The sequence below is a fragment of the Oncorhynchus masou genome, chromosome 32, assembly GCF_036934945.1.
Source record: "Oncorhynchus masou masou isolate Uvic2021 chromosome 32, UVic_Omas_1.1, whole genome shotgun sequence".
Taxonomy (NCBI): Eukaryota; Metazoa; Chordata; class Actinopteri; order Salmoniformes; family Salmonidae; genus Oncorhynchus; species Oncorhynchus masou.
The window spans coordinates 29,264,444-29,288,427 of NC_088243.1; the positions used below are offsets into that span (position 1 = coordinate 29,264,444).

At 44.3% G+C, this 23,984-nt stretch overlaps 1 protein-coding gene across 1 annotated transcript in view; it reads left to right on the plus strand.

Annotated features, from left to right (window-relative positions):
• LOC135525876 (steroid hormone receptor ERR2-like) overlaps positions 1 to 23,984 on the plus strand; it is a 61,885-nt gene that overhangs the window by 10,233 nt on the left and 27,668 nt on the right. Inside the window, exons 3-4 of the mRNA XM_064953821.1 lie at positions 6,361 to 6,770; positions 15,971 to 16,087. Of these exons, the coding sequence (XP_064809893.1) occupies positions 6,361 to 6,770; positions 15,971 to 16,087 (527 nt within the window). The remainder of the gene's footprint in view (positions 1 to 6,360; positions 6,771 to 15,970; positions 16,088 to 23,984) is intronic.

Sequence of the window (23,984 nt, forward strand, 5' to 3'; positions counted from 1 at the left end):
CAGCAGTTGGTGGCGCCATATATTACATTGTTGATTGTTGATCGTTAAATGAGAGACCAAAATGTTCTTGTGTTTGACTCAAAGATGCCACGAACAAACAACCCATTTAGTGAAATTAACAATATGAAATGTATTTTGTTCTTTCTCATTTCTTTATCAATGTCGATTATCAGCAAACTATATATGTTCAACATTTCACATGGTTTCAGTGTTACATATTTGACAACATATTTGGATCTCAACCGTGTGTATATGTGCTGTTTATGTGTGAGCCTGTATAAACATTTACACATTTGATTGCAGTTAAATTGTTTTGGACAACTGATAAACTCGCTAATTTTGCCCCGGTTAACTTAACCTAGTATATTTGTTTGTGTGTGTGTTTGGCCCTTCCTCTGATGAAGAGGATAATTTATGGTAGTGGCAGGACGGGCTCTTTGTTTGAAGCAGGTAGAGTTCCCCCCTAAACAAGACAGTCTATCAGAGGAAGATTAATGAAGTAATTTCATGCATGGCTCCTTGCCTCTGTCCCCCTGTACTCTCACTGTGTCTAAACCTGTGATTTACATTGGTCTGCTTTAAACAGGCTTAACCCTTTACAATAATATTTCCCTCTGTTTGTAGTCTATACACACAGACTGCAGAGTCAATGCAGTGTATTTTACCCTAGACATGCGCTCTGTGCATTAGCTATATTTCCAGAACTGTATGTGTGGACCAGTTTGATATTACACATATTGTTCCCTTCCTGGTTATAGTTGCCCTTTGGCCTGGTAGACAGGGTGGTGTGTCTGTGCTGGTTCCAGAACAGTGTTGTGTGGTGGGACAGCTGGAGCCAGGTCTCTGCGTCTCTGGTTTAGGCCAGGAAATGGAAAACCTGTTAAGGCTGTTAGACAATGTGTGTGGGATATGTCTTACACAATTCTTTATGATTAGGCATTAGGCATCCACTGCCAACGATTAATGCTCTTGATGACAGATTTGATGGCTGCTGATTCTTTTTCTGAACGAGCACCATTAGACTTCCTACATGGAGATGAAATGATGCACTATAGGATCCTAATGTGTGCCAAGCCAGGGCTGTACTGATCTACTTTTTGTTCCATGTGATGATGAGCTGTCCTACTCTACAGGGAGCTTCTCTGCTGGGTATGCAGAGTAGTGTGTTAACTCTTCTACTGCCGTAGAAGAATGTTTAAACTGGTAACCCATTCCCTAACAGGGTTCTGGCATCTTCATCCGATCTTTCCTACCGCCATTTGCTTTCCGAGGATCCTTAGCCCTTTTCAGAATAGGATCTCTCCAGTGTCACTCAGACAGTTTACGTCAGACAAACAGCAGCGCCTGTATCATAAGAGGGCCTGTTTTTCCTGCCAGCATCTTTCCAACAGGAAGGAAAGGGGTGGGGGGGGATCAATAGATGTGATCTGTGTCTTCTTGGGCAGCCAGCACTATCTTGTGGCTGGCCTGTTGGTGCGTGTGGCTCATGTTGTCGTAGTGAGTGAGCTCATGGCTTTATAAAGACTACAGTGACATCGCTGTGGAGCAGCTAAATTTAATCCTCTGCTGGAGACTGAAGAAGTTAATTGGCCGGGCAACGGAGCAGCATGGTCCCCCCAGTGGTAACCCTGCACCACCCAGCTCCATGTACACCCATCCCCTGGCCTACGGACTATTGATCTGGGGCCCGCGCTGTTCTCCATAAGCATGCATAAACATCCATTCCTCTCTCTCTCTCTCTCTCTCTCTCTCTCTCTCTCTCTCTCTCTCTCTCTCTCTCTCTCTCTCTCTCTCTTTCCTTCTATCTTTCTTTCTTTTTTTCTCTCTCTCTCTTTCCTTCTCTCTTTCTTTCTTTCTTTCTTTCTTTCTTTCTTTTTTTCTCTCTCTCTCTCTCTCTCTCTTTCTGTAGCTCTGCCTCTCCCCCTCTTTTTGGATTTCTGATTTTCTGTCTGCTATCTTATTCCTCTATTGTGTTCTTCTATAGAACAGCACATCATACATCTCTGTCAGGCGACGTGTTCGTTAACAAAGAGGCCTCTCCCTCCCACCCCTCCACACCCATGCTGCCCCTTCCTCTATCTGTTTAGAGCAGGACTAATGAATGAGAAAATCCCAAATGAGGAGTTTCTCCCAGATGAAATGGGTCCCTATGAGGTGCAGGGAGTGCCTCTAGCCACTATACCAACCACTGCCTCCTTTCACATTTACTCAGATCCGTCGACCCCTCCTCACTTTCTCTCTCTCTCACACACACACACACACACACACACACACACACACACACACACACACACACACACACACACACACACACACACACACACACACACACACACACACACACACACACACACACATACACATACACACACTCAAAATTGTCCCAGACGTCTTTTGTCCCCATTCCTCCGAGGGTTATTAACCTGGACCCAGTTATATAGAAAGGCATTCTCCATATTTCACATGGTTCCCCATACACCCCCCTCCCCCCAAGCCCTGACCCCCTATCCCATTTCATTTCCATGGCCCCATGTGAATACAGAAACCCTCCAGAAACGTCCCGTCCTAAAGATGATGTTTGGAGACATGTGTATTCCAGTGATTGTAGCCAGTCAGCCTGTGATCTGGTTTTAGTCAGTCAGCCCTCGTTCCCATCTCCCTAAATGGGTCCTCCATGCAGCCGTGCAGTCGGCTGAGTGGTAAGAGGTGGCGGTGGCCACTGGAGGAGAGGTCACCATGGCAGCTGCCAGTGGGCTCTGGTGGTGGCTGGAGGCTGAGACGGTCTGTCAGGAGCTAATTGAGTTCCTCCTCCTGCGCTGACTCTGGGGCCAGTAGCTTATCAGGGACATCGCCCAGGGGCCTCCAGGCAGATCTGCCCCTACTGGGGCATCTGATATCACCACCCCCCATCTGCTTAGGGTGAGGGGTTGGGGGCTGGGATGAGGTTAGCCAACACTATCAAACCAGGTTTTTGGTATCCCACAGCTCAGAGAGTGAAAAGTACATTCTAAATGATCTCATCATGCCATAAAACTCAGTCGCAGGACGAATCGTTTGAGTACACATTTAACATTTTCTCCCATTTTGAGTTGAGCTTTTAATATAAGCACTCGAGTTGTGTAATGTGCTCATAGAAAGAGGGAATGCTAATGTGAGTCAGAGAGACAGAACGTCTGAGTGTCTGTCCGTGTATGTGTTTAACACTTCAGTACAGTACAGACATTAGCAAGCTACAGAAGTCAGCATACAGCTCACAGTAGGAATATCTACAAATTGGCCCAATTAGTTTCTCCAGGCTCTGTCGTCTTCCCGTGACAGTGTTCAGAATGTTCAGGCCGTGTTCAGAATGCTGCCGGAGGCCCAGGCAAAGAGGGGAATGGCTGAGACATGAGGACGGGTGCTCCTCAGTTCCCTCTCCTCCTGAAGAAGCGGAGCAGAGAGCGATAGAGGAGCTGGAGAGGAGATCATTAGGGCAGCTAATCCTGGTCACAGCAGCAGCACTGGAATGATATTACTGATCTGAAATGCTGTTAGGAGGACCAGCTGGAATCAGATTAAAACCAAACTGCGCAGTGTGCTTTTGTGGGCCCATAACCCACCACTCAGCATGCATTTTGATCGGTACAAAGAGAAAGAAAGGAGGAGGAAAAGGGCGAGAGAGAGATATATCTTTGACGTGCAATCCTCCAGTATGCAGCTGAGCAGCAGAATGGGAAGGACACTTCCTGTACTTGAGAGGAAGACATAACTATGGATTTCACAACATACCTGGGTCTTGATCAGTTCAGTGGACCTCTTAATTTTATGTCCTGTCTGGGATACATCCTATTTAGCACCTGGTCCATGTGTTGTGTTTTTATTAACATAATTCCTGCTGTCAAATTATTTATGTTCATATTATATTTGCCACATTATTAATAGTGTTTATAGATTTTATTTGAACCTGTCCCATTTGAGAAAAATAATATTTCTGTAAATTTAAGAAAATATTTGATTAATGTACACTAGGTTAAAATGGTTAGTATTCATTCAATGTCATTAATCAATATTACCAGCCTTGTTATAAACATAAGCAGAGCAGTAGCATAATGTGTCATTGCGGAATGAGTTAAGGGAATTGTAGCCAGAACATGTATTATATATGACCACATAGAGCTGGAGGGGAAACAGTTTAGACACTTATGCAATTATGCTAAGTGTCACCCTGGAGGTGACCTTTGAACTGGGGTTAAGCTTACTCTGAATTTGTGAATAAAAGCTAAATAGAGCCATCTAACGGCGTGCTGCCATTTTAATATAGAGCCTTTAAGAAGCCGAGTGCAGGTGTCCTATCACACAGGTGCACAGAGCTGTCTGAAGTAGAGAACATAAAGCGGGTGAATAGAGACTCCTTTCATTCATTTATGTGGATAGAACCCACAAGTTATTTAAACGAAGACATTACATGTATGTTAAAAAAGCATCAAGGAGATGGAGCTTTTTATTTCATTTATCTTGCAAATTGTTTTATTTTGCTCTTACTTTTTAAGAGTACATAGAGTAATCTATCTGAAATACTAAATATTCCTTCAAACACGGGGAGAAAAAAACCTTCAAACTTCCTTGGCTTTACTTTGACCTTCTCAATGTTTTTTATAGGTATTGTCCAACTTGTTTTTATAGTTACTGTGAGAAATACTGTAAATGGAGTGCCATGATCCCTAGTATAAAAGGTGGTTCTGGGTTTTATATTGTGTACGTTCTATATTGAAAAAAGTTCCAAGAGTGTTCAGACAAAGGGCTTATTCCACAAGGTCAACGGTTTTAACAGGGGGCATTTTTTAATATTTATTTTAGCAGTTAACCTTTTTGTGAATTTTCAGAGGTGGTGGGCACCTGGAGTTCCAATGAATATACATGGGAAAACCCGGGAATGAGATTTAATTTGACACACTGACCCCCATCTCCACGGGCCCAGGAAGCCAGGGTGAGAAAATAAGGTTGACCCACTGACCCCTGGGCCTGAACCCTACCATCACCCACCCTTACAATTAAATCAGCCAGAGAGAGAGACAGCTATCCTGGCTGGCCCTTCTCCGGCTGGCCGATGGGGATATGGAAAGGCCTTTCCCTCTCCCTCTCTGCACTCTGTAGCAGTCTGAGACGTCCAGGCATACTGGTAGAGAGTGTCTACCCTTTCTCTTCCCTGCCGATGGCAAACTGACATGGAAAATATGTAAAAATATAAAACAAATTGGCAATATACTCATATAACTAACGTGTTAAGGCAGAACCTGGGCTGACTAGCTGCCACTCAACCAGGAACCCCGGTGTTTGCGTTTGCATAAGTCACGCAAGGCTCAATTTCATGAATATGTGTGAGTGCAGACAACCTTTCACCTTGTCAGGGGTGCCTAGTGCAGAGGTAGTGCAGAGGTGTGTGTGTGACCCCGCCACGACCCTGACGTCATTGTGTCCACACCACCTTTGGAACACATAGAGGTTATCCCTCTCTTATAGCACTCCATCTCATCAGTTCACTCTGTTCACTCTGTTGACCCAGGAAAAGTCCATATTTACAAGAGAGCAGTACTGTTTTATCTGTTCTCCCAGTCCACTTTACATGTGGTGGAAGGAAACAGACATCAAATCGAATGGACAATGAGCTGTTTGGGATTTTGAAGCTGCGTTGTATCAACACAGCCAGAGGCTGCACTTTATTTCACTCAAGGCAGGCACAACATCAGAAAATTCAGAAATTCTGTTATCAACCAGACAGTGAACAAAGTCAATATCCTTTTGCCATCATGTTTCTTTTTGCCTGACTGTTGACTCAAGGAGACCGCTCCAGATAAGTTCTCTGTGCTCTGGGTTTCTTTAACCTAGTCTTAAATATGTGTCCCAGGCATGGTGCCATCCTGTGTCTGCTGTGGTTGTGTTTCTGTGTTAAAGCAGAAGGAGTGTGGTCAGTGTTGAGCGTGTTTATTGCTCCTGTGTGTTCTCTCTCTCACGGCTGGTGGAGTGTGGAGTTAATGAGGCGCTTAGGATCCTCCCACCTGATTGGCTGGTTAATGGTGATGGTTAGGTTAACATAAATGGCGGGGGGGTCAGAATAAAAGAGAACAGCTGATAATGTAGTAAGTCCTCTTTGGAGTGTGGGAGTGTGAAGGGACTTGCTCTGTGTGAACAGTAGCCTGCAGAGTTTTCCCACAGTCAAATTGTGCAAAAATGCGTTCTCTCTCTGTAGCTGTCATTGTATCGTTAGACAATGTGTATAGATTTTTGTTTTGTGGGTAGCACCAGTCGATCTGAAGCTGTTCATGTCTGTAGTCAGACAAACCGTGCAAATTACCCTCCCCTCTCCTTTCCCCCCTTCTTCAGGCTGCTGAATAGAATGGCTGCCGATGACCGGCACCTTCCCTCCAGCTGCGGGTCCTACATCAAGACGGAGCCGTCCAGCCCCTCCTCAGTCATCGACACGGTCAGCCACCACAGCCCCAGCGGCAACTCGGACGCCAGCGGTGGCTATGTCAGTGCCATGAACAGCCACTCCAACGGCCTGGACTCTCCGCCCATGTTCACGCCCGGCGGGCTAGGCCCCGGCGCCTGCCGCAAGCGCTACGACGACTGCTCTAGCAACATCATGGAGGACTCACCCATTAAGTGCGAATACATGTTGAACTCCATCCCCAAGAGGCTGTGCCTGGTCTGTGGAGATATAGCCTCTGGGTATCACTACGGCGTGGCCTCATGTGAGGCCTGCAAAGCCTTCTTTAAAAGGACAATACAAGGTATTTCCCTGATGCCCCCCCCCCCCACAGACACACAAACACACTCAGTACAAGGGATCTGCCCCCCTTTCAGACACAACAATACACTCCATACAGTGTTTCACCTCTCCTCCTCCTCCAGCATAAAACACACACTAGAAGATGTACTGTATCTCTCTGTGGTCTGAACACAATCACCTACTGCCCTGAACTACCATCTTCTAATGTAGCTGTTGACCTACATCATCTCCCTTTATCTCCCTGGGAAAATGTATATGTTTGAAACGCTGGTGCCTCCAGTTGTGCTGCTATCAATGGCCTGCATTGCTATGACACCCAGGGCACCTTCATTTATAGTGAGGGGAATCACATGCAGTGCAGCACATTATGAGACAACACATGTCCACAGGGGCTGAATATAAAGTTGACAGCCACACACAGGCTAGGCCACTAGCCCGTCGCTCGCGATGACGTCATCTGCTGGGTGGGTAGGGGGCAGTGGTCGTAAGATCATCATCAGGGGTTATCATCAGCAGGTGCTTGTTTCCTGTCCTGTGTGTGTGTGTGTGTGTGTGTGTGTGTGTGTGTGTGTGTGTGTGTGTGTGTGTGTGTGTGTGTGTGTGTGTGTGTGTGTGTGTGTGTGTGTGTGTGTGTGTGTGTGTGTGTGTGTGTGTGCATGTGTGTGTGTGTGTGTGTGTGTGTGTTTGTGTGTGTGTGTGTGTGTGTGTGTGTGCTGCATATGTGTGTGTGAGTGAGTGCCTGAGGAATTGGGCGTGAGTGCAGATCTGCATGGTATGATGTATCACAGGTTCCCATTAGAGAGGCAATGACAGGCCCCCCACTGTGTGTCTCTCTGTGTGCTCTGTCCTACATTAATCAGTGGGACCTATGGTACGGAGGGAGATATTATTGAGCCAGGGAAAATCACTGCTCAACATGCACAGCTGTCCCTGCCTAAGCTCAGACAGTCTGCGTGAGAATGGGAGAAATTCAAATGAAAACTAATATTTTTATATTTAGTGTCATGCATTAAGGTAAACATACAGTGAGCTCCAAAATTAATGGGACAGCGATTATATTTTTGTTTGTTTTAGCTCTGTACTCCAGCACTTTGGATTTGAAATGATATAATGACTATGAAAGACTATGAAAGGCTGTTAAAGGCTGTCAGCTTTAATTTGAGGGAACCGTTTAGAAATTACAGCATTTTTTGTACATAGTCCCCCCCATTTTAGGGGAACAAAAGTTTTGGGACAAATTCTCTTATATGTGTATTAACGTAGTCAAATGTGTAGTATTTGGTCCCATATTCTTAGCACACAATGACCACATCCAGCCTGTGACTCTACAAACTTGTAGGATGCATTTGCTGTTTGTTTTGGTTGTGTTTCAAATTAAAATAATATAAAATAAAGTTGTAGAGTTCACATGTGCCGAATACAACAGGTGTAGATGAGAGTGAAATATTTACTTACGAACCCATTCCCAACAATGCAGAGTTACAGTAAGACAAATATTTGCTAAATAAAAAGGATATAGTATCACAATAAAATAATGAGACTATATTATTTTATGCCAATTAGAAATTAATAGTAAATAATGCATTTTGCCATTTTGGAGACACTTTTATAGTAAATAAGATTATAATGTGTTTCTAAACACTTCTACATTAATGTGGACGCTATTGTCACGTTCTGACCTTTATTTCCGTTGTTTTGTATTTATTTCGTATGGTCAGGGCGTGAGTTGGGTGGGCAGTCTATGTTTGATTTTCTATGATTCGGGATTTCTATGTTTCGGCCTAGTATGGTTCTCAATCAGAGGCAGGTGTCATTAGTTGTCTCTGATTGAGAATCATACTTCGGTAGCCTGGGTTGCACTGTTTGTTGGTGGGTGATTGTCTATGTTGATGGCTTGTTTCAGTGCAGCTTTACGATTGTTCCTGTCTCTGTGTCTGCACCAGATAGGACGGTTTGGGGTTTTCACATTTCTTGTTTTTTGTAAGTTTGTTCATGTTAAGTAATTTATTAAAACATGAATCAAAGTAACCACGCTGCGCTTTGGTCCGCCTCTCCGTCAATGGAAGAAATCCCTTACAGCTACCATGATTATGGATAATCCTAAAGGAATCCTGAATAATTGTGACAAGTGAAAAAGTTACAGATGCACAAATACCTTACTTACAATAACGGGAGGCTAGCGTTTTCCAATCAAATCAAATTTTGTGTCTTATGCGCCAAATACAACAGGTGCAGACCTTACCGTGAAATGCAACAGGTGCAGACCTTACCGTGATATGCAATAGGTGCAGACCTTACCGTGAAATACAACAGGTGCAGACCTTACCGTGAAATGCAACATGTGTAGACCTTACCGTGAAATACAACAGGTGCAGACCTGACCATGAAATGCAACAGGTGCAGACTTTACCGTGAAATGCAACAGGTGCAGACCTTACCGTGAAATACAACATGTGTAGACCTTACCGTGAAATGCAACATGTGTAGATAGACCTTACCGTGAAATGCAACATGTGTAGACCTTACCGTGAAATGCAACATGTGTAGACCTTACCGTGAAATGCAACATGTGTAGACCTTACCGTGAAATGCAACATGTGTAGACCTTACCGTGAAATGCAACATTTTTAGAACTTACCGTGAAATGCAACATTTGTAGACCTTACCGTGAAATACAACATGTGTAGACCTTACCGTGAAATGCAACATGTGTAGACCTTACCGTGAAATAGAACATGTGTAGACCCTACCGTGAAATGCAACATGTGTAGACCTTACCGTGAATTACAACATGTGTAGACCTTACCGTGAAATGCAACATGTGTAGACCTTACCGTGAAATAGAACATGTGTAGACCCTACCGTGAAATACAACATGTGTAGACCCTACCATGAAATACAACATGTGTAGACCTTACTGTGAAATACAACATGTGTAGACCTTACCATGAAATACAACATGTGTAGACCCTACCGTGAAATACAACATGTGTAGACCTTACCATGAAATACAACATGTGTAGACCTTACCGTGAAATACAACATGTGTAGACCTTACCATGAAATACAACATGTGTAGACCCTACCGTGAAATACAACATGTGTAGACCTTACCATGAAATACAACATGTGTAGACCTTATCGTGAAATGCAACATGTGTAGACCTTACCGTGAAATAGAACATGTGTAGACCCTACCGTGAAATGCAACATGTGTAGACCTTACCGTGAATTACAACATGTGTAGACCTTACCATGAAATACAACATGTGTAGACCTTACCGTGAAATACAACATGTGTAGACCTTACCGTGAAATGCAACATTTTTAGAACTTACCGTGAAATGCAACATTTGTAGACCTTACCGTGAAATACAACATGTGTAGACCTTACCGTGAAATGCAACATGTGTAGACCTTACCGTGAAATAGAACATGTGTAGACCCTACCGTGAAATGCAACATGTGTAGACCTTACCGTGAATTACAACATGTGTAGACCTTACCGTGAAATGCAACATGTGTAGACCTTACCGTGAAATAGAACATGTGTAGACCCTACCGTGAAATACAACATGTGTAGACCCTACCATGAAATACAACATGTGTAGACCTTACTGTGAAATACAACATGTGTAGACCTTACCATGAAATACAACATGTGTAGACCCTACCGTGAAATACAACATGTGTAGACCTTACCATGAAATACAACATGTGTAGACCTTACCGTGAAATACAACATGTGTAGACCTTACCATGAAATACAACATGTGTAGACCCTACCGTGAAATACAACATGTGTAGACCTTACCATGAAATACAACATGTGTAGACCTTATCGTGAAATGCAACATGTGTAGACCTTACCGTGAAATACAACATGTGTAGACCTTACCATGAAATACAACATGTGTAGACCCTACCGTGAAATACAACATGTGTAGACCTTACCATGAAATACAACATGTGTAGACCTTACCATGAAATACAACATGTGTAGACCTTATCGTGAAATGCAACATGTGTAGACCCTACCGTGAAATACAACATGTGTAGACCCTACCGTGAAATACAACATGTGTAGACCTTACCGTGAAATACTTACTTACGATCCCTTAACCAACAATACAAAAAAAGTGCGTAAGAAAAATGTGGTAAATAAACTAAAGGAAAAATAGTAACACAATAAAAAGAACTATAACAACAACAAAGCTATATACAAGGGGTACCGGTACCGAGTGACACTCTAACACACACACATACAAAACACACACACATACACACACATACAGTACCATTCACATTCTTCACACACACTGCTGTCAGTGTAGTATGTGTGAGCGTGTGGTCAGAGTCCAGGGAGTGTAAACAATAATAATAAAATAAGGGGTTTTAGAAGTTTTAAGAAACATTATTTTTGACAATAAAAGTGACTCCAAAATGACCCAATAAATTATGTGACATTCATTTCTATTCATCAGAAAATAATCTGAAACACAACCTAAACAGTAAATGCATCCAAGAAAAGTGTAGAGTCACAAGCTGGATGTGGTTATTGCGAGCTATGAACATGGAACCAAATACTTAACTATGTAATACTTTAATACACATATAAGTGAATTTGTCCCAATACTTCTGCTGCCCTAAAATGGGGGGACTATATACAACAAGTGCAGCCATTTCTAATTGGTTCACCTGATATGGATTAAAATACCCTCAAATGAAAGCTGTCAGTCTGCAATGTAACATCATAGTCATTGTAGAATTTCAAATCCAAAGTGCTGGAGTACAGAGCCAAAACAACAACACAATTGTCACTGTCCCAATACTTTTGGAGTGCACTGTATTTAGAGCCAAATGTATTTATTATATATTTATACCTTCAGGCAGCATGCTAGCCTAGTGGTTAGAGCGTTGGGCCAAGCTGTCGTTCTGCCCCTGAACAAGGCAGTTAAACAACCGTTCCTAGGTCGTCATTGTAAATAGGAATTTGTTCTTAACTGACTTGCCTAGTTAAATAAAAAACTTTTGGCATTGTACATGCCTCATATATGTTCTGTATATATAATAGTCTGTACATCTCAATTGAGGTCCTTAGCTTCTTAAAAATGTCCCCCCTTAAAATGCCATTATTGCTCCCAGGTTATGGAGTGCAGGCTGTCTAGCAGGCCTAGGTGTTGATTTTGGACATCCCAAATCCTATCAGCTTTAAACAGTCTATGTACCTTCGCAGGCAAACAGAAGCATTAGGCCAAATCCTGCTGTTTACCCATGCTGCCATCAGCTATCCTGTCTATTGACAAAAGATGAACATTTTCTCTCAAGTAACATAACTATGCTTTTGTCCCCCCGCTACAAAACATTGACGGCGACACACAATAGAACAGAAAATAGCAATCTGGGAAGAAAGAGACGTCTTAAGTGGAGCAATGGCCCAAACGATTAAGAGAGAGGGACATGAAAAGAAAAATTGAAAGTTCTCTTTTTTTCCCCCCTCCCTCACTTTGCATTGTCGATTTGAAATCCCTCTCTTTCTCCTCTTGGAGGGCTGCCTGTAATGGAGCTAATCTGCCGTCGTTTGTCCGAGCCACAGGAGTTTTGTCAATAACAATCAGCGTTTGGAAAGTGTAATTAAGGCCGAGGCTTTTCATTAGGAGGAAGGGAGGGGGCTGTCTCCAGGGACAGCAGGGCCAATTAGAAACTCAGGCACGCATCGCACGCAGAGTAATTTCAGGGAAAGGAGGGAGAGAAAAAAACGAGGACTTCTTTAGATTGGAGAGGGACCCGAGCGCTCTGTCAGAGGAGGAGAGGCTTAATGGCATAATAATCAGACAGGGGTCCCAGTCCAGGCAGAACAGGACAGGGAGGAGGACCATGGGACGTTGGGGGGGGGGGAAGGAGGAGGGGGCCGAAAGCCTCTGAAATAATAAAAACCACACAGGATGACTGGAGGAGGAAGAGGGCGCAGTAAACAGTGGGACATAAAGCCCTTGGATGAAGAAGAGGCTTCAGTAGATGAGACCTGATTAATTAAAGACATAATGAGGCTGTCTATCCAGGGTGGAGGGTGTGAGACGACATCCCTTAATGAGAACAACACAGGAGACGTATCTTCCACACTCATTCATCATATTGTTTCTAAGCAATAACACTAAAGCTAATGGACTTTTTTCCCTTGACATCTTTAGCACACAATGAAATGCATTTCATCTGAGAACAATTTGAGACAATAGTGACCACACAGTTGACTTTGTCCGCACGGAATATTTTCCGTAAATGTCTGTTTTTCAACCTGGGGTTCCTAGCTTCATTTCTCTTCTCTCTACTTCCTTCCGTTCCACTGCTGTAAAAGAGACCTGATGCCCCTACCTTTTAGACAGGAGGGAATGGCAAATCCATCTTCCGTCACTTATTCATCCAATGAAAAGGCCCCTGAACTCTTACATGGAGATAGATACATTAGTCAAGCCCAGGTCCAAATTAACGTCAACCTAGATCAGCATCCATCCCGGAAATACTCCTGCTCTTATAGCTCCCTAATCATAGTCCCGTCCCGCACCTCGCGTGCCCCGCCAATCAAAAACATAAATCTCTTATTGAACCTTATTTTTCTCTCGTTTTGAACCCAAGTGTAAAATTGCTTGAAAACCAACTGAACTCAGTGGCCCTCTTTTTTATATGAAGTAATAGACCTTGACAGTAAGCCTGTAAAAGTCCGTTTCGATTTTGATGAGAAATACCTGCCATTTTACTGTAATTTACTTACAGGACCTGACTTTCCCCTCCCTGAACTGGCACAGGTCCTGAAAAGCCATAAAATAAATTGAGAGAAGAAAATATTTTTTATGTTATTTGTTTCATACGGTAACCTTTGAAACAAAATATGAACCCAGCGTTCTGGTTATATATAAACCCTCAAATGCTTGACTGACTGATTGTATGAATAGACATGAATAGACATGAATAGACATTTGTCACCGAGGATCAGCCCTTGAGCTATAAATGTCACTATAGGTGAACCAGTCCGTTATTTTTGATATACTTTTTTGTGAGGCAGCACATGAGTTGGCCTGTGCATGCTGTAATCGTAAGTGTATAATGAGAGAGTATGAGTGTATGTTATTTGTCCATGGTCTCAGTTTGTTAGCTTTCAGGTGTGTCTTGTGCAGGTGTTCCACCCTGCTCCTGGTGTGGAGGGAAGAGCAGGGGAGGGAGAGGTGTAGTGGAGGGAGAAGTCTCCCCCGTCAACATGAGTGTCCTGTGGGTTAGCCAGGGACCAGGGTCAGCTCTGTAGTGTTTGTCTAGCAGGCAGGCAGCATACCATATACATCTGCCAATTACATAATGTTCAATATCATGATGTTTAATTAATATGATAAATCTACTGCCCAGATTCTAGGACAATGCATTGGATGAAATGAAATGTAACTTAAGGTCCTCTAGGCATAAGGGGTTTGTATAAAGGTGCCAAAGTATTACAGTTGAGACAGTATCATAAAGAAGCAACCACAGCAGGGTAACAGCCTATAGATACCAGAGACGGCTACTCTGATTGCCTCCTGTGAACAGATGGGAAATAGATGGGCTTATTATTATGGTCTGGTTGTGCTATGACAACAGAGACAACAGGAACAGAGACTATCATACCTCATCGCTCCCCTTCCCTCACACCTTTATTTACCCCAATTCCAACGAGATGAGAGGAGTTGGCATGATGATTTCTAAGCCAGATATAAAGGAAACATTTCTAATTATTTAATACATCTTGGGACCCTCCGCTTGATATGTCCAATAATGTTAACATAATTGCATAAGTTGTTAAAGGGGATTGGAGGGTTGGAGGGGGAACGCTACTGGAATATTATACAGCTCTTACTCTCTCTCTCTCTCTCTTTTAAAAAAAATGCGTAATGAGAGTGAGAGTAGAGAGAGAAGCTGGTTGTGTCGGGATGGAATCCCAGTGTGTCTGGGTATGGCTGTTTATCTACAGGCAGGAGAGCTGCTGAACCACTGTGTCTGTATGCAGTTAGACAGGATAATACTGTATGTTAGTCTATATTGAAGTCATTTAGGTTCATATTTCTAAATGTAGAAGGAGCTGTACACAGCGTTGAATAGATAACAGTTGAATAGATAACATGGCTTTGTGGTCGATATTAAAAAACATAATCCAAGTTTAAGAATACACACGTAAGAAAAAACATCAATGATAAAATAGTATTGTGTCTCCAGTGGGCCTCAAAATGTGTTTCTCAGTTGTTCCATTCTTGGCGGACAATGAATGATTCTAATTCAGGACCTTGAGCAGCCCTATTATACTGAAACCCTTTATTGAAAAGCTTGACTACAGTAAAAAGTAGGGAATGCCATCGTATATGCTGCCCTTCCTTTCTATTGCTAATGCTACAGTACAGGCAGAAACATCTATTTTATGGTGTAGCAATGAAACCCTTTTTCATTGTGTTGTCCCGGAATCAGACGCTGTATTGCTGGACTTGAATAATGCATAAGGCCTGTTGTCTGTACACTGTGTAGTCAACAATGGCAACAGTGGTAACAACAGGTTTGGGGCTGCCAGAGTATTATGTAAAGTGGCCGGGGGGGGCGTGTGTCCGACTCTCTTTCCTGTTATTGAGGCAGAGGGACACAGAGAAGGGAAGGGGCATGCAGGCTGGATGGCTGGCTGCTCCAGGGGCCTAGAGGGGACACACTCAGAATTAATGAGGCCAATTTAGCGTGGGGGCCAGGGTGGTGTCTGTAAAGGGTTCCATGATGAGTACTGGAGGTCTCCCTCCCTCCCTCCGGCTCACCTCACCTCAGACACACTACTGTAATTGATTGTTGCATAGGAGATGATTAACAAATGCTGATACCCAATGTCTGGTTTGCACAATCTGATTATAGACTCTAGAATACTGTGTGATATACAGTAACTCTTCCACTGGTTTTAAATCTACACAGTGACTCGTACAATGTAAATGTAAATGACAATGCCCTAAAATGTCTATTATATCAATACTTATATGTTTACGTTTATTCTTCATGTGTGCCCCCTTTTTTTACATGTACAAAAAGGAGAGAAAAAAGGTCAGAACATTTGACCTTTTGCTCTTCCTTTGCCTCTGAGTCAATAGGAAGATACACTGCCTTATAAAGCGTGGTCAGGCTAAGGTTAACCACATCTCTTGTTCTCTTCAGGCAACATAGAATACAGCTGTCCCGCCACAAACGAGTGTGAGATCACAAAACGGAGACGCAAGTCATGTCAAGCCTGCCGCTTTATGAAGTGTCTCAAAGTGGGGATGCTCAAGGAAGGTAAGGAGATCTCCTTTTCTTGTGAAAGTGTCTGTCTGTCTGTCTGTCTGTCTTGTATCACTCTCTAGATATTATGTCAACATTATTAAAATGGTCTCAAAATTCTCAATGGAACGCCACCATTCAAATAAAAAGGATGTAAAATTAGATAAATCAGAAAAGGCCTCCTCAGAGGATGTGGTCTCCTCAAAGCTCCCGACTGATCGAGCAGCAGTGAGTGGGCCCATGCCAGTCCAGACCAGGGTGAGGGATGTTGGCTGCAGCCTGCTGTGCCTGCAGCCATAGCCAGACAACTGATCTGAGCCCCCTGGCCTGTTCTGTCCTCCCCCTACCAACACAGCAGTAAATCATGTGCAGCTGAGCTGGGGACAGAAATATGCTGAATAGGTCGATCCTGCTGTCTGAGTAATAGAAATGTAACAGTATTCCGACTGGAAAGGCTTCTGCTGGGTCCCTGAGCACACACTCCGGCCAGTCTCAGCTCTCCCCGGCATATTGATCCACTAAATGTTTTCCGAACATCTCAGCTCTCTTCCTGTGGATGGTTTTTTAAAGTCACGCCAACTGGGAATTCAATGACAATTAAACATGCTGGCGATGGATTTCTCTGGCTCGGTTTCTTCCCCCCTGCCAGGCCCCGTGAGACCCCAGGCTGGGCTGCTCCTTCCGGGGAGGCCCCGGCCCATGGCCACAGCCCGCTAGGCCCCAACCCCATGCATTACTGCTCCTTTATTCCCCTCCCTCCTCACTTGTTGGTCTCGCCAAACAGCCAAAACACATGAATAATGAGAGCAGTGTGGCTGGGGAATGGAGAGGAGGTGTCATATTTATTTAGCTGGCCGCTGGGAAGAGCTCTTTAAGGAAGCATACTGTACTTTTTGTGTCTTGCTTTTGAGGGAGTGCTGCTGAGAATAGTTCAAGGGGTGCTTATGTTTGACGAAGCGTGATTATCCATCCACTTTCACTGTACTACAGAATAGACATGAATACAAGACTCAGGAGGAGGACTCTCTATTATGGGGGCAGAAAAACACAACAAGATGAGTTATTTTATGCTCTCTCGGAATACTCCATAGCCTAATTATCATACCTTAAAATATGTTAACTAAACGTAAATAATTGTTCATGCTGTTTTGTTCATCCCTACCCATCAACATGACATGCAGTATAGCCAGCTTTTACCCCACCCTGTCTCCCTTAATTCGCCAGAGACTGGAACGTATATTGTAGATCCTATCCCGTTAGGATGTAGTGATGTAGCGATTTCAAGTCTCCATCTACAGAGTAGCCTATATAGATCTCTGCTTCGTAACAGAATCTCCTCACTGCATGCAGTGAGATAAAGAGACTGGGCCAGAGTTGCATAACTATCTGATGGAAAATGTTTGCCAATATATGATCTGGAGGAATAAGAGGCCACAAAATAGGTAGTGATGGCCATAAATGCAGGGCCAGTTTCAGGCGGAAGTAAGAGATTGTATAAAGAGAGTGTATAGCTCAAATATGCAGAGAGAGACTTGTCCCAGCGTTCTAATGCATACTGTATATTCAGCATATCCACAGACTGAATATGACCCTCGTTTTTACGGAGTGGGTCTCGCCACCTTTTACAATAGAGGTAGAGATTACGTCTGGCTATATGAAGTCCTACGGGAACCCAGTCCCCCGATCACCCTCCTCTCTCCTACCTCCAGCAGTGTTTTTTTTAACACAATCAAAACAAGTAAATACATTTCCCAAATGAACAGAAATATGTGAAATGCATCTAAGTGTGTGTGACAGCGATGAGTCTGGTTATGGGGACAGGAGAAGACTCGAGTCCAAGCTCCACGAAGACATCGGCTCCACGCCATGTTCAGAGGCTGGAGATGGTCTGCGCTCATGTGACTGCAGCTGCAGAAAGGTCATCAAGTCAATGGAAAAAACACCGAATTATAACTTTACTGCTCAGCTCCAGCAAAGGTGCAATGCAGTTTCCTACCGTCAGGCGCTCTACGAAACTACAGTACGTTTGAATGGACCACAACACACCTAACCTCTCTATGATACGACTGAATTTCTAGACATTTAGGGAGATCTTGGAAATGCAATGGAATTTTCCCTAAAATCAAATCAAATTTCCTTTGTAACGTGCGCCGAATACAACAAGTGTTTTTCTGTGAAATGCTTACTTACAAGCCCCTAACCAGCAACGCAGTTCAAGAAATAGAGTTAAGGAAATATTTACTAAATAAACTAAAGTCAAAAATTAAATAAAAAGTAACACAATAAAATGACATAACAATAACCAGGCTATATGAAGGGGGTACCGGTACTGAGTCAAAGTGCAGGGGTACAGGTTAGTCGAGGTCATTTGTACACGTAAGTAGGGGTAAAGTGACTATGCATAGATAATAAGCAGCGAGTAGCAGCAGTGTAAAAACAAGGGGGGGGGGTCAATGTAAATAGTCCGGGTAGCCATTTGATTAGCTGTTCAGCAGTCTTATGGCTTGGGGGTAGAAGCTGTTTGAAGGAGCCTTTTGGACATAGACTTGGCACTCTGGTACCGCTTGTCGTGCGGTAACAGAGAGAAGTCTATAACTTGGGTGACTGGAGGCTTTGACATTTTTTGGGGCCTTCCTCTGGCACTGCCTAGTATATACTGTAGGTCCTGGATGGCAGGGAGCTTGGCCCCAGTGATGTATTGGGCCTCAAGTGCCCATGTTAAAGTTATTACTTGATATCTTTGAAACGCAAGGCATTTCAAGGCTTTACCTCCCCTACTGATTAAGCGAGTACATGGTAAAGAATTAGTGCATGTATTTGGTCCATTGGAAAAGGCTCCAGTTTATCTCTGTAGACGTCTTAAGGGAAGTGTAAGGGAAGTGATCTCCAAAGATCAGCATTCCGCTTAAAGGGGATCTGCCAGAGACTTGAGTTGAATCGCTCTACTTTCCACCGACTGTATAAAAGAGGAAGTGATCAATAGAAGAATCAAATGTCAGAGGCTACAGGTTTCTCCTCTGATCAATGGAGGGGGATCAGAGCTGAGAGAGAGAGAGAGAAAGAGGAACAGATACTATTGAGAGATTACATTGACAGCAGTCAGTGGCAGATGCCCTCTGCCCTACCACACACACTACAGTATGCAATCTGTCACCTCTCTGTAATAGGCTACGATCCTGTTATGTTCCGTGGGCTGACAGGTGAGAGCATTACAACAGACGTGAACATGTGTTTTAAAGGAGGGGGGAGTGGTTGATACTCAGTGTACCTCCCTGTATATCACTCTTATTATACGACAGACACACGGCAGAACAACCACATCCCGTTATAGCACTCCTGTTATCCTCACACGAACATTCTGTACACACACGCCACACTACACTCACATACAAACATCACAATACCAGACATATCGAGCCACACGTGGATTCAAGCCAAACACATTAGTAAGACACTGACAGCCACTGTGTGGAGATGGGGAATCAATTGTTTGGTTCCATTAGAACCCTAGTCAAAGAATGAACATGCAATGAGATTTCAAACAGACCAATGTTTTTCCACGTAGTGTAATTTGGCCTTCAAATCGAGCCTGCATCTTGAGTGGGGAGTGAAGCCAGCATGATGTTACTGCAAGGTGGTATGGTGGCTCCACCACGCTACGGGCAGGTGGATGGAGCATGTGGTGAGAGCGTACATAGGCCTCGGGGTCAGCAGACTGTGGGGCCAATCAGCAGATAGGGATGGTGGGACAATGTGTGACCATTTTTCCGCTGCCCTCGCTCATCACCACTCGTGGTAAAAAATGCTGCAACACGTTACAAGCATGCAAAGCTGGCAACAGGGGCCCTTTAAAATAGTGCTGACGGTAGTTTAGTGGGGCGGCTGCCTTGAAAGGCAGAGTTCAGTTCACCGTGCCTTGCCATGTGGACGTCTGATTTTCCCAGCTAAAATAGGGTCCGCTTAAGCCCCCCTTGGCACTGCCAACCATCCCAGACATCCTGACACTTTCCCCAGGGAGAGACACCCAGAACAGGTGAGGGGCTCAAAATAAGGGCCCCTGCCTCGGCCGGCCACACAAAGTGAGTGAAGACAGGCCCTTTTGTAGGAGTGTGCTCTGAGGGGGATTATTATTGTTTTTGGAGAGAAAGAGGAGCCTTGGGTCAGCTGGCCCCCGCCCCTGCCCCCGCCCCCGCCCCTAGCCCGCCGCTAATCCGTGTGCAAATGCCAACCGCCTTGGCCAGAAGCCCTCTACCCTGCATCCTGCTTTGAAGAGCTGACATCCGAGCTCACCGCACACTACCGCCCTCCCTTTACCCACCACCGGGTGATGGTGCCGGCCGTAAAACACAGTGGTGTCTGGTGATGAGGCAGGACTCACCCCTTTTTACACACACATTCACATTCACACACACACATTCACAGTCACAGTCACACAGACACATTCACACACACACACACACATTCACATTCTCAGTTACACAGACACATTCACAGACACACAGACATATTCACACAGACACATTCACTGACACACATTCACACACACATTCACAGTCACACAGACACAATCACACAGACACAATCACACAGACACATTCACACAGACACATTCACAGACACACAGGCATATTCACACAGACACATTCACATTCACACATTCACATTCGCAATCACACAGACACATTCACACACACATTCACATTCGCAATCACACAGACACATTCACACACACATTCACATTCGCAATCACACAGACACATTCACACACACACACATTCACACAGACACATTCACATTCACACAGACACATTCACACAGACGCATTCACACAGACACATTCACATTCACACATACTCATACAATACAGACACACTGGCCACAAACAAACAATCCAAAGCTTTGTCCATGGCTCACCAAAGTGGGCTTGGCAATGGTATATGGGAGTTTCTCCAAGAGGAGTCAGACACATGGAATGAACTGCTCTACTTCTTTCTCTCTCTCTCTCTCTCTCTCTCTCTCTCTCTCTCTCTCTCTCTCTCTCTCTCTCTCTCTCTCTCTCTCTCTCTCTCTCTCTCTCACACACGCCCTTGCTCATTGTCTCACTGTCTCCACCCGTCCTCCCTTCCTCCCTGTATGGCCCTGTTTGACTGTAAAATGAGACAGGTTAGTGCCAAGCTTTAATTCCTGTCAGCATCTGTTAATTATGGCCGGGACTGTTCTAATTAAAAGAGGCACCCATGTACCTCGGACTCCTCGTCACCGTGGCTTTATGCTGGCTGACATACACAGCCACATGACTAACAGCCCAGCCAGCCCAGCCATCCCAGCCCAGCCAGCCCAGCCAGCCAGCCCATCCCAGCCCAGCCAGCCCAGCCCTGCCCTGCCCAGCCATCCCAGCCCAGCCATCCCAGCCCAGCCAGCCCAGCCACCCCAGCCAGCCCATCCCAGCCAGCCTAGCCAGCCCAGCCCAGCCAGCCAGCCCATCCCAGCCCAGCCCAGCCAGCCCAGCCCAGCCAGCCCAGCCCAGCCCAGCCAGCCAGCCCAGCCCATCCCAGCCAGCCTAGCCAGCCCAGCCCAGCCAGCCCAACACCACAGGACAGCTCATGGGGTTCATCCATACCACCTGGCTGTATCTGAGCTCCTCAAGAGGGCCCAGAGAAACCGTAGAATGTGGTGACATCACAGTTATCAGCGTTAGGAATTTTCCACTCCTATAGTACCACCAGCAGAAACTGAATCGGAACGCTCCTAAGCACTTAAACCTAGCAAGCACTGACTTGGTGATATCGGAGTCCGTTTTGTCATGAGTTCATACTCAAGGCCTCGTCCCTGAATAGATTTACTGGTCAAATATTTCTTGACACTTTTTTTACATGCTACATGTGAAGGATGTAAATTGCGAAATGAGGAAGTAGTGATTTGCTGCGAATGATGGGTCTCTGCTGGGAATTGTGGGTAATTAGGTTAGTGGGTTGTCAGTCAGGAAATTGAAAGACAATCCTAATCAGATTTGTGTTTCTAGGGAATCAAATAATTTATATAAGAAGAAGAAAATCTCCTTATTCTACTCCTACAAGATAATACTGTTTGCTGTAGCCACCCATGCGTACAGTGTAGCTTGGGGAGAAGGGGGTACAGCTCTGTCAGTGGATGGGGTGAAATTGAAAATTACTGTTTTCATAATCCATTGTTTCAGCCCTTTCTATGGAATGAAGGCTATTCTTTACATACTACGTCATCTCATTTTTTTCCTCCCCAAACACCCCCACTGTCTGTTCCCTGTATCGACCTCTAATCAGCGAACATAGGGACATCCAAACCCATCCTCCACGAGAGTACAGACTGAGGGGAAATTGTATTAGCCTCATTTGCAGTGGCCACACAATGCCCAGCTCTGACACCATCTTTACAGTTATAAAGTGATGAAATCATCAAGCAAGTGCTTTCCCTGCAAGTGATTTTAGCAGAGGGGACTTGGTGCGCTGACAAATGAACCCCTCCCCCCGCCTCTCCTCCTCCTTCTCCTCCACCAGCTAGGCCATACATACTGGATAATACCTCTGATCGGAGGTGCTCTCAAATCTAGTTTAGCATCCATTTGTTTAGAGGGTTTAGGTTATACATAATGAATAAATGGATAGGTATTTGCTATATATACAGGGTTAAGATACATCAGGCACATTCAGCTGTGTGAAGGACAGTGTTCCTGTGGGGCCGCATAGGGTATTGCACAATATACATAAATATTTGGCACACTATTAAGTAAAATCATCATACGCCGTGCTGTATCAAATAAATGGAACACTACAGATGAAATATTTTAACTATGTGGAAAAGTAATAGAATAGAAAGGACAATGCAAATGGAAACATTCTTATCAAATAATGAGATAATAACTGATGTTATGATGAGGTTGGTGACATTTACAGTATCAGTGCAGGACCTGGTCCCCTATGAGTGGCAGAGAGTGATAAGGCCTCACTCCTGTCCCGTGAAAGAGGGGTGAAATAAGGAGGTTTTATTGGAAAGCTACCCTCTATCTATCTGTCTGTGTAATAACACAGGGTGTCTATAACACTGTTCCTGTACACAGCCAGACAGTGTATGTATGGGGTTGTGGATTCACTCCAGAGGTGGGACCAAGTCACAAGGTCCAAGTCTCAATCGAGCAGCAAATACAGTAGAATGGATGGAAAACCGTGCATTCTATGAGCAGGTTAAGTCGAGTCCAGTCACAAATTGTTGCTTGATGCCTCGTTGCTGGTGAGCTTGCAAAGTAGACGGTTCAGATTCTAGTTCACCAAACAATTTTTGGAGCTGCAAATTCATTTATGGCAATCCTCTCTCCCAGCAATTTCACATTTGCCCTGTGATTTTCAAACATTTGGTGCCGCAACCCCCAAAAAGGCGTGGTTCAAAGCTTTCGACCCCTCCCCCCGGACGCACATGCAATTTCATCCCATAAATGGTGAAGGTCGTGTGATGTTACATCTTTAGACATGTGCAGTACCGCTGAGGTACGTAATTATACCCACCCAATCTAGGCCTATCTAAACTATGGAAATGATCAATGAAATCCCAAGGTAGCCTATTGTTTTGAAAAAGATCCTAATAACATGGGTACTGTGTTTTGCCAGGCAAAACCAGAGAACATTCAAGAAGAGCTTTTAGGTCACTAATCTGGATATGTGCACCTGCCGCTGCGTGCCTATGCTGATGACTGGTCATTGGTCAACAGTCAAGACTAAAACTTTTGGGTTCTTAAACACAGATTAGATGTTTGCTAAACAAAAATGTGGTGCTCTGCCATAGGCCTATGTTAGTGACCAGATCGAATAAGCAAAGGTAGAAATATAGCCCACCCAATCTACCTACCTCATCCCCATATTGTTTTTATTTACTTTTCTGCTCT